Source organism: Eurosta solidaginis, chromosome 4 (assembly GCF_040869045.1).
Source record: "Eurosta solidaginis isolate ZX-2024a chromosome 4, ASM4086904v1, whole genome shotgun sequence".
NCBI classification, from domain to species: domain Eukaryota; kingdom Metazoa; phylum Arthropoda; class Insecta; order Diptera; family Tephritidae; genus Eurosta; species Eurosta solidaginis.
The window spans coordinates 264471951-264484247 of NC_090322.1; the positions used below are offsets into that span (position 1 = coordinate 264471951).

Sequence of the window (12297 nt, forward strand, 5' to 3'; positions counted from 1 at the left end):
ACTTTGAGGAATGAGGTATATTTATTCGCAAATATTTTAAAAATCAGCACAAATATTTTATTTTTAATGATATTCCAAGAAATATTGTTAAAGAAAGAAGTATGCTAGGGACTCAAATATAAACAACAAAAAGCCTAAATGTTCGCATACATTTATGCAGAGTTCTATAAAGTATTTTTTAATGCCCGGCTTAACAAAACTTAGCTCCTTATGTTTAACTTACAAAAGAACAAGTTTTGCGTATTCCGGGTAGAGAGTCCAAGTGCTGGATTACGACTAGTTACTTTACCTTAGGTAAGATTCTTAATTTGGTTTTCTTACAAGCTTGAAATATTAAAAGTTAAAGTAGGATAACTGTTCAACTCGAAACTATTGAAGTTTAAAACAAAACATTGGGTGGTCATTTTGAGTAAAGTGCGACTGAAGGTTCGATTTTGATAAATTATTTCGAGTCCGAATTCAAAGTCGATGACTTAGCTTTAGCTTAAGTATTCATATTTTCTGAAAAAGGAGACGATGAACCACATCTTCACGATGCGCCAAGGGAATCGGCGTCGATCGGTGTCAGAATTTAAGATCCCTGGAAAATTACCAAGGCTCTGCCAAATGACGTTGAGAAACACCATCCGCTCCGAATTATTCGAATCCAAATTAGGCTTCAGATGAGGCGACTCTCTTTTGTCCAATTTCTAACAGCAGAAATAAATTATGATGGTAAAATATATAATAAGAGCATACAATTACTGGCTGATGATATTCATATTATTGGCTTGAAAAAAGTTTGTTTTGTGGTTTATGAGGACAATACGAATTATTTGCTGTCATCCAAGAACGAATCCGCGCACTCGCGCCTTAGCAGATACGCCACTGTTGACGGATATGAATTCAAGGCTGTGAGGGAATGCATCTATTTGGAAACCAGCATTAACAGCAAAAACAATATCGGCTTGGAAATCAAACGCAGAATATATCTTGATAACAAGTCCTACTTTGTACTGAGTAGTCAATTGAAAAGTAAAGTCCTCTCTCGACGAACAAAAATCACGCTGTACAAGTCGCTCATCACACCTGTACCGAGGTATGGCTCGTAATTGTCGAGAGAAAATGAGATCACTCTTGGAGTGTTGGAGAGAAAATTCTCCTTAAGATTTATGGTCCTGTCTATAATGCCAAAGGCGAGTATCAAAGGAGATATAATGTGAGTAGTATGAGCTATACGCATATATGGCAATGACTTGTTACGAAACGGCCAAAATCGCTTAGGGTGTTAAGCGTCAATTAATGGTAATGATGAGAGGCGTTCGGTAAACGTTATTCTAATTATAAATAAAATACTAGGCTTCTTCTCATACATATATAATTGTTCACGAACGGAAAACAACAAAAGCAATTCTCATTTTGAGTGGCAATTATACAAGTTAAATGTAAAATTTTTGAAAACTTTCGCTTTTACAACTGGTATAGAAAAGACAAACTTAACTTTTATGAAAACAACATTTAAGAGTTCCAAACCAAAACGTAATAAGTGCACGCCCAACTTTTTTCGAGTTATGGATGGGAGCTAATTTCATTTTCTAAAACCTATGCAGCAGTAGTTATGAGAAGTGAAAAACAGAAAATTTAGTCATTCCGTAAGCTTACGAAAATTATGTAACATACAGAAGATGTCGGCGGCCATCGTGGTGTGATGGTAGCGTGTTCCGCCTACCACATCGTATGCCCTGGGTTCGCACCCCGGGCAAAGCAACATCAAAATTTTTAGAAATAAGTTTTTCAATTAGAAGACAATTTTTCTAAGCGGGGTCGCCACTCGGCAGTGTTTGGCAAGCTCTCCGAGTGTATTTCTGCTATGAAAAGCTCTCAGTTAAAACTCATCTGTCTTGCAGATGCCGTTCGGAGTAGGCATAAAACATGTAGGTCCGTCCGGCCAATTTGTAGGGAAAATCAAGAGGAGCACGACGCAAATTGGAAGAGAAGCTCGGCCTTAGATCTCCTCGGAGGTTATCGCGTCTTACATTTATTTATTTTTTTTACAGAAGATATCATAGCCCTTTTGTTTATATTAAAAAACAAGTTGCAACTGATTACAGTGATTCAAATTGGTTTGGTTCTGTTCTATTTTAAATCAAAATAACATTTATGGTGAGAGCTTTGCAAACTAAAACGGCTTTCGGCAGGATATAATAGGGAGTAGCAATCACACTCCTTCCCTTCACCCTCGCTAACTATGAACAAAATATATATATACGTTACACATTTTAACCTAATATTTTAAGTTGATAGATTTTTATATTTATTTTAATTTTTTATTTATTTACAAAGTTGCTCAGGCTAGTTTATACTACTGTATTTTAATTTTTTTTAATTACAAGTACATCGAGAATTGTTTCATGGATGATTTTTACTATCTAAATACAGTTTAACACACAGACTCATATACATTTGAAGTGATTTTTTTAGAGTTGGAAATTTTAAGGTGAAGTTTAACTTTTACTAGTGGAGAGTGAGAGATCTGAATTCATTGCAGTGGTTAAGTAAATAGAGTTATGATTTTCGTTTAATTTTTTTCATTCGTTTTTTGTTCATAGTATTGGTGAAATTGAGTCAAAGTTGGAACAGGCCAACGCGAGACCAAAGTCGGAAATTGACAATAGAATCGTTTGAAATAAGAGCAATTGTTAAATTTTGTACTAATTTGCAGGGAGAAACTTAGTTAAATTCTAAACATATTCTTGGCTTATAGGCAAAAACGGAGCACTTGAGAGCCGCAAAAAATGTTTATTTCTTTTTTTATTTCACTATTTTATAAGGAGACCACAAAAGCTTGAACATTGTCATCAATTTCTAAACAAAAACTTAAAAATTTTCATTGAGCTTCTCAAATTTTCTCGAATTTTCAAATGCTAATTTTTTCAAAAATGTTTTCGAAATTAGTTAAAAATTAACGAAAAATTAAGGTTCTTTAAACTTCCTTGAATTTTCGAGTTTGAATATTTCGAAATAATCTAAAAGTTATTGAAAAAGGAATATACTCAAAATTGTTTCGAGTTTTCGTGCTCGAACTTTTTTGAGTCTTTTCAAAATTTGCGAAAAGGGAGATTCTTCAAACTTTCCAAACTTTTAAGATTTGAATGTTTTCGAAAACATTTTCGAAATAAGAGACAGTAAAAGCTCTTTTCTTTCTTTCTCTATTTCTTATTTCATTATTCAATTAAGAGACTACATACTTGAATACTGTCATCAAATTTTGAATAAAAATTTCAAAATTGTAATGAAGATTTTTAAATTTTTTTCAAATTTTCGCGTTAAAATTTTTAATATAATAATTATAATATATTTTGTCAGTTTCTTTCTTTTTTATTTCATAATTTTATTAAGATGCTGCATACTTGAAATAAAAATTTGCAAATTTTCATGAAGACTCTTTAAGTTTTTTTGAATTTTCGAGCTCGATTTTTTTCGAAAATGTTTTCGAAATTAATTACAATAAAAAACTAGCAGCAAAAATTATAAAACGTTTTACAAGTCACTTTTTTCAAGTTTGAACTTTTTCGAAAACAGTTTCGCATTAGTTTACAGTAAAGACTACCAGCAAAAATTGCAATTTATTTTTTCAGTCTCTTTTAGTTTTATTGGTTTATTTAAGGATGCTTTATACTTGCACATTGTGATACAATTCTTAATGAAAGCTTCGAAATTTTCATGAAGATTCATAAAACTTTTTTCAATTTTTACGTTAGAATTTTTTTTGAAAATTATTTCAAAGTTAGTTACAATAATAAAGTTCTAAAAAAATGTTTCGAAATATCTTCGAAACTAGGTTAAATGAACGAAATAAAACTAGACATTTAATAAAGTTTTCTAATCTTTTTTGCTACTGCTTTTTACTCCCACGCAAGTGTAAATGTGCTCAAGTCTTCGAAAACCAAATTAATAGCCAGAAAAGCATTATTACTTCATACGTTTCACAGTGCTCCATTGCTCTTATACGAAAACATCTTTCACTGCAGACTTAGTTGTTTTTGTCTGCCTATATTACCCCTTTGCTATTAGGTTTGTTCTTTAATACTCCCATAACCTAAGCATGAATATATATTTTTATTAATTTGTTAACAAAACTTCTCTTCTATAAAGTTATTTTTTTACATATTATATTGCAGTTGCTTTTTTATTACTTTGCTAGTGATAATAGTTTATAACTTTAGTTTCTTACAAACACACACAAAAATCACTTACATACACAAACACATACATATTTACATGCACACAAACTTAATTCAATTATATATATGAATGGATGTTTCCATATTTAAAGCGCCTAAAAAAGTATGTTTTTTGTTTGTATTACTTTTATCATTAACTAGGATTGGAGGGTAACTTAATTTACATCAATTCGTCTGCTGCTTTTTATTTTTATTTCAAATTCTGCCACATTTAATGGCTATGTTATTGCCATTTTCCTGTTTGTGTCACACAGTCTTTGAGAATTTAATAGCGACGGCAGTGACATTGGTTGTACGCTAAGATCCTTTTTTTGCTCTCGTCTCTCTGCGTTTCTATGTTGTTGCAACACCGGTAACACTGTATTCGTAGTAAATCGTTTTGTTTGTCGGTTAACCACGAATATTTTATTCCATAGTTGATTACTTGAAAACCACTTCCATCGAATGCGTTGCCGTAGTTCATGTAGTTGCGGTTCTTGATGTTGTTGCTGTTGTAGTTTTAGTTTACTTTCTGGCTGTGAATTCTCTTGCAATAGCAAAATAGTTAGAAATGCCAATAGCAATAAAAAAGCAGCTGGCGGTGGTTGAGTTTGTGCTGTGGCGTGTCCATGATGCATTGCAGCCGGATGCTCGCCTAAAAAGAAAAAAATATTGTATGTAGTATATAATTCTTTGGCTGGTTTTTAAGTGCAAGTGTTTTTAATGTTAGGTATAAGATACCATGTTAAATGCATGGAAAGATAATATTATAAATATACTGGCTTCATGGCTAGGTTTTAGGCTTTTGTAATTTGAAACAATTTGTGAATGCTACTTAGATCAATCTTTATTAATTGAAGGGTGGAGTCGAAAAATGCTCTGAGCGCGAAATTCTCCCATAAAAAAACACGTAAATGAAGGCCTCTGAAACCAGTGAACCAGTGAAACCAGTGGCCTTGGTTGTCAAAAATGGAGCCTGCATAGCGTGTAATTAAGCTTCGAGATGCGTGATATAGGCTGTACTGTCATTCCAGAATTCTTACTAGCTAAGACTTTATTCCCCGCAAGATTAAGCTATTTTCAGGTTTTAGCCCCAGGTCCGAATTTCACAGCTGATATGAAGGAGTGGGGCGCAGAATTCGTCTGAGGAGAGGATATGGTGATTGAAAGGTTGTAAGAGCAGTAATCTGTAAAGTCTTCGCTACCGAGTATGCTGAATATATGGTTTTATATGCGACATGGGATACAATTTTTGCATGACCTCAGATAGTCAGGCGACTAACATAACACTGGGGTCCAAAGCTAGGCGTTAAAGCATGTTCTGATCAACTTCACAACAATTGCCGTCGTGATTAGGGGCAGTGTCGGCGTTAATTATTTTGGACTGTAAAAATGATCAAGTGAGCTGTTACCCCCTAGTTGGGGTGACGCTCATACGACCTAACCTTACATAGAAGATTTTTTTTTTCCGTGAAGACCCGAGCCTCACCATAATATTTTTTTGAGTTTCCCACAATACAAGATTTTTCGAACTTGTTTGTTTGCATTTTAAATATACCAAAACGGGCCTTCACATTCACCATCAAAACCATACATACTGCGTCAGCTGTAGAGGTTCAAAAAAGACCACTCATAAGCCTAAAGTCGTCAATTTTTTTTTTTTTTGACAAGTGTAATTTTGTATGTGATTTTTTACACTTTGTAGCTCCAATTTGTGTAAAGAAAGATTTAGAAAATTCTTTCGAAAAAAGTTGCCAAAAATCAATCCTACAAAATTGTCCAATAAAAAAAATTAAGAAAAAGAAAATATAACAATTGTTGATTATTCCATATGTGCCCTCAAGAAATCACATATTTTCTACTCTTATCCTCCTATTTATAAAAAAATTATTGTCTCTTGTTTGTCCAGTTAGAAGACATCTCATCCTTGAATTTGCTACATGCAAATCGGAATAAAATAATTTTCTCTCCCTTGATGTAAAAGTGTGTCAACATAATTTACTATTCTCCAATTAATGGCCATTTATGCACATCAGCTAACTTTATCTGACAACCGAACAGCCATTTTGTCAGCAAACTTAGTTTATAGGCATACAAGATTTTGGTACTGAATTTTGTCATGGAAGCTTTATGGTTTTATTAAAATTACGTGGCCATTAGTATGAATAATATATTACATTTACCTAAAATTGATATAAGCTTGCATTAAGATGTACATACGTATATCAGGCAGCGGCGTGCCTTGTACTCTGCAGTGAGTGCCAGGGATGCAAGTAGTTTAGTTTCATAACAGGAAAGCTTTGAAACTTACTGTTGAGTTGCGAACTTTTTTCAATGCAATTTATAGCTTCTCCAATGAATTGTCAACCGCAACTTCGCATGGCGAATACTTTTTCTTCCTGTTTCTTCAAGGCTCTGGTGACCCCAAGTTCCTCATGGGATGGCGGCAAAGCCTAGAAGTTTCAATGTGGTCATATCAAATCGTTCCGGAGATGGTCGACCTTAGTGGTAGTTTTTTGGTACAAGAATGTACCAGATCTACTCGTATATCCTGAGATCGATGAAACTGCCCACAACCTTCAGGAAGTGTCTTTGTCGTCACAAAAACAACAAGAGCAACAACAGAAAAAAGGATTGCCCTTTTTTATTTAAAATGTAATGATGTTAATGAGTATAATGATGTTTACTTGTCAATTTGTTATCGACGGGATATGGGTATGCTATTCCTTTCTTATCGCCGAGTCATCGGTATGTTTCTAGCGCGCAATAGACATGTTATCGAATTGCTGACGAAGTGCTATAAACTTGCTTTCGATAACAACGGTTTTCGTTGACGACGATTTATCGGGTTATTATCGAAAAGTTGATTAAGTAGGAATCATTGTCAATTATTTATAGAAAGGTTTATCGAAAACTAATTTTTTTTTTACCGTAAAGTTGACGATTTCGTATCTGAAAGCTATGAATTTACTATCAAAAGCTATCAGTTATTTATCGTAAAGTTGCCGATATGCTACCAAAAAGCTATCAACTTCGTATCCAAAGTTTGTCGATTTAATATCGAACAGTACTCGTTTTATTATCGAAATGCTTTCGATTTGTAGTAAACATGTAAAGAATTTTTATAAAAGTTATCCATTTGTTATCGGAAAGTTATCGATATGTTATCGGTGTGTTGATAATTTACGAACGGTCTTCATCCATTTGTTTTCGGCGACTCATCGGTTTCCTGTGAAACAGATACCTTTCAAATTGTAACCTTTCAATCTGTAAAAAGCCGGTAGGAAAACAGTAGCAAGCCGATGACTCGGCGATGCCAAACCGATGGCTCGACAATATTTCCGCATTCGATAATAAAACAATAACTTATCTTTATCGGCTACTACCTATATAAGAAGCCGGCGAAGCAGTTCCAAAAGAGACTGAAATTTGTTTCTGGTAAAGTTGACTTCGATGTGGTTTAACTTCAACCTATGGGTGAGCTCTTTTTAAGTTAAATGGATAAGTTTTCTAGACGTTCGCCTGTATGTTTACTTCAACATCGAACTTCACGAGTACTTAGTACTGACCCCTTATTTCTGTAAAAAATTGAGACAAATCCAGGATTCTTATGAAATATGCGATAAAAAATATTATTTACAAAAAAGAATGTATTCGTATATTCTCAAATTCATACAAATTGTCACCCATAGAATAAGTCTATAAAACTGAGCATATTAACCCATAAATGATAAATGTCCTTGGAAAGAGCGCCGCTGATTAACATATACCCCTTTCATAATTCTAGCTCATTCAGACTCATTTTCTTCATCAAAAGAGCAGTAATTTCCTAAATTTTTGTAACATGAAAGTGGCGCAATGCGCTACTTACACTAATAGCTACTACCACTTAACGCGCTTGTATATTTCTATGTATGAATGTGTATTCATGCAGGTGGTATGCTTTGTGCTACAGTCGTTGTGCCCAGCATCAAAATGGAACAATAACATTTTTCGTTATATTTAAAGTATGTATTATGTTCGGGAACCCTTAATGGTTAGGAGGCTAAAGGGTCATCAAGTGTTTAATGTAGTTAACGCATATACTTGTACATAAATAAGTACCCATAACTACACTTACGTCCAAGAAATTTGAATAACATAGTTTTGATTTTTTTTGTGCTTTTCAGTGATCAAAATCTATAGCACCAAAAATTCTCCTGATAATTTTAGAGAACTTAAATTGATTTAAAGTACTTGAATATTGGAGGCCTTACAACGTCAGGACCGCAGGTATATGTAGTACAAAAAAAAAAAAATACTTGAAAGTTTTATGCAAAGTTTTCGTCGCCACAACTGTACGGCGTCATTAACTTATACGCTAGTACTTGCATAAACAACTTGTGTTAATTACGAAAGTTCTTTACCAGACTAAGCTATGGTAAGTTGAACTAATTTTTGTGTTTTCATAGTTGCCAACAAAGATAATATTTTCATTGCTCAAAAAAGGAAGAAGTTAGGAAATATTTTTCAAGATTTGCTTATAAAGTTACTTAGCAAACTTTGTGTATTTGTACGTAAATTTTAGGTCACTGAACAGGACAAAACTGACGAGGGGTGGGTGAGTCACTTTTTATGTTTTATTGAATCTTCGATTCGAAAATTCGATATCTAAAATTTCGAAAAACGGAACAAATGCGATAATTCAATAAAAAAGATGGATAAAGGTGAAACTTGGCAGGTAGGTTGACCTTATGACGCAGTATAGAAAATTAGCAAATTTTGGACAATGGGCGTGGCACCGCCCACTTTTAAAAGAAGGAAATTTAAAAGTTTTGCAAGTAGTAATTTGGCAGTCGTTGAAGATATTATGACGAAATTTGGCAGGAAGGTTACTACTATTACTATATATCTACTAAAAAAAATTAGCAAAATCGGATGAAGAACACGCCCACTTTTTAAAAAAAAAATTTTAAAAGTCAAATTTTAACAAGAAATTGAATATCTCTACAGTACATAAGTACCAACATTCAATTCCAGTAATGATATAAAAAATAAAAAAATAAATGTAAGGCGCGATAACCTCCGAAGAGATCTAAGGCCGAGCTGTCTTCCAATTTGCGTCGTGCTCCTCTTGATTTTTCCCTACAAATTGGCCGGACGGGACCTACATGTTTTATGCCGACTCCGAACGGCATATGCAAGGCAGATGAGTTTTCACTGAGAGCTTTTCATGGCAGAAATACAATCGGAGCGCTTGCCAGACACTGCCGAGGGGCGACCCCGCTTAGAAAAATTTTCTTCTAATTGAAAAATCTTATTTCTAAAATTTTGATGTTGCTTTGCCCGGGAGTTGAACCCAGGGCATACAGTGTGATAGGCGGAGCACGCTACCATCACACCACGGTGGCCGCCGATAATGATATGGTACAACAAAATACAAAAATAAAATGAAATTTTAAAATGGGCGTTGCTCCCTCTTTTTCATTTAATTCGTCTAGAATACTTTTAATGCCATAAGTCGAACAAAAATTTACCAATCCTTGTGAAATTAGGCAGGGCCTTGGATTCTAGGACGGTAACTGTTTTCTCTGAAAATGGGTGAAATCGGTTAAAGCCATGCCCAGTTTTTGAATACAGTCGACCGTCTGTCCTTCCGCTCGGCCTTAACACGATAACTTGAGCAAAAATCGATATATCTTTACTAAACTTAGTTCACGTACTTATCTGAACTCACTTTATCTTGGTACAAAAAATAGCCGAAATCTGACTATGACCTCGCCCACTTTTTCGATATCAAAAATTACGAAAAATGAAAAAAATGCCATAATTCTATACCAAATACGAAAAAAAGGGATGAAACATGGTAATTGGATTGGTTTATTGACGCAAAATATAATTTTAGAGAAAACTTTGTAAAATGCGTGTGACACCTACCATATTAAGTAAAAGAAAATGGAAAAGTTCTGCAGGGCGAAATCAAACGCCCTTGGAAACTTGGCAGGAATAACGTTCGTGGTATTACATATATAAATAAATTAGCGGTACCAGACAGATGGTGTTCTGGGTCACACTTGTCCACATTTTGGTCGAAACGCCTTAACATATACAACTAAGGGCCACTTCCTTTTAAACCCCTCATTAGTACCTTTAATTTGATACCCATATCGTACAAACACATTCTAGAGTCACCCCTGTTCCACCTTAGAATTAAGGCCCACTCCCTTTTAAAATACTCATTAATACCTTTCATTTGATACCCATATCGTACAAACAAATTCTAGAGACACCCCTGGTCCACCTTTATGGTGATATTCCGAAATGGCGCCCACCTATAGAACTATGGCCCACTCCATTTTAAAATACTCTTTAATACCTTCCATTTGATACCCATGTCATACAAACATATTCCAGGATTACCCTAAGAAGGTGATTTCCCCTTATTTTGTCTCCAAATCTTTCAGCTGATTATGTAATGCGGTTACACCCGAACTTAGCCTTCCTTACTTGTTATTTATTTAAAGTCTACAAGAAACATAAAATGGTCGACTGCAATGATTTAAAATATATATAAATAGATATAACTCACAAGTTAAAAATTTAAATACATAAAAACTTCAACAATGTTATACTAGAATTAGACATAATTATAGGAACTTTTAATGCATCAGATTCGTCTGAGTGGTCTGTCGGAATGCAGAAGAGCTCCATTAGTTAAGTATGGTATGCCATCACATTGCATACAAAAAGTAACATTACCTGCGTTGTTAGAACGCGCTAGACTCCATTCAACTCAATGCCTGACCTACAAAATTATAGTGCGGGAAATCTTACGGTTTTTGAGTTTGAGGTGGAAAAGTCCACGTATCCAAGCCATCATCCATTGTCCATTTGAAGGATGGCGTGAAGGTTTTAAATAGGTACTAACGCGAAGTACTCCTGAAGGAGCTGGATGTCCAGTAGAGGGCTCATGTGAAAATCATGCGAATGTTTTTTGGTGACGAAGCTAACAGTACGTTATTAAAAATGTATTCTTTACGTGTATAATCTTATCACAATTTTATGTGTTCTGATTTACCTGCGTTTGTATTAGATAAATATTTTCTAACTTAGGGCCAGATTATGTATGAAAATTTGCGTCGGAGTCACCTTAGAAGGTGCTTGTACAAGGTAACCGACTACAAAAAATACAGTGGCGCATAGTCATAGTCAAAATAAAATAGATTTTAAATTTAGTTGCAGCTTTTTGACATACTTTTCCATGAGCTGTCTGTCAAAAAAGCTGCAACTAAATTTAGAACCTATATTATTTTGACTATGACTATGCGCCTTTGTATTTAGCAAAGCACTCGAGTATGTATGAATTCGCATCGGGACAAATATTTTCCACTCATAAACAAAATTTTTTTCACAAATTTGAAGCCTATTTTTAGGCATGTAAGTTACTTAATAACCATGCAGGCAAGTTCAGCAAACCATGGAAGTTCCAAACAAAATAACATTCAACAAATGAAAGAAATCCTTTAATTTAAAAAGATTTATATCAAATACTCTATCTGCTAATATAAAAATATAAGAGTCTGCTTGAAGGTATGCAACGCGTATTGCTTTGGTCGCAGCGTCAAGATTTTGTGGCAAAATTAGGTATGGATTGCAGTCGAAAAACGTTATTTCTAACTTTATGTCGGATATCTGGAAACCTAGAACCGAAATGAAAACTCTTTCGAAAAAGATCGTTCATTTTGGGTATGCGTTAGTATGCGCTGTTCCTTAATAGGGTTACTTGTAGTTACCTGTGGTTTTTTTTTATAGCAATACCTTTGCCATAAATTGTGCAGAGGCAAGGGCGCATTTGGAAACGTAATGCATTAGTATTTCCTAAGTACTCACCGTCAACAATATGTACCCGCACCGATGTGGGATTTGCATTCGATGGCGTACATGTATAAAGTCCTGAATCTTGCTGAATGGCTTTCTGCACCAAAAGGCGACTGGTGGTCAATACACCTTTTTCAGTTACTAACGATATACCGCCACGTGGTGAGTCAAAGTTTATTACCTGAAAAGATAAGTGAAAAATTAAATTTGTCTTATTATATATTTGATAACTCTCAGG

At 34.3% G+C, this 12297-nt stretch overlaps 1 protein-coding gene across 1 annotated transcript in view; it reads right to left on the reverse strand.

Moving 5' to 3' along the window:
* Window positions 1-3893: 3893 nt before the first annotated feature.
* Window positions 3894-12297, reverse strand: part of dpr8 (defective proboscis extension response 8) — a 245019-nt gene continuing 236615 nt past the window's right edge. Inside the window, exons 5-6 of the mRNA XM_067785894.1 lie at window positions 12072-12240; window positions 3894-4857 (exon numbers count right to left, since the gene is read on the reverse strand). Of these exons, the coding sequence (XP_067641995.1) occupies window positions 4442-4857; window positions 12072-12240 (585 nt within the window). The 3' untranslated portion in view covers window positions 3894-4441. The remainder of the gene's footprint in view (window positions 4858-12071; window positions 12241-12297) is intronic.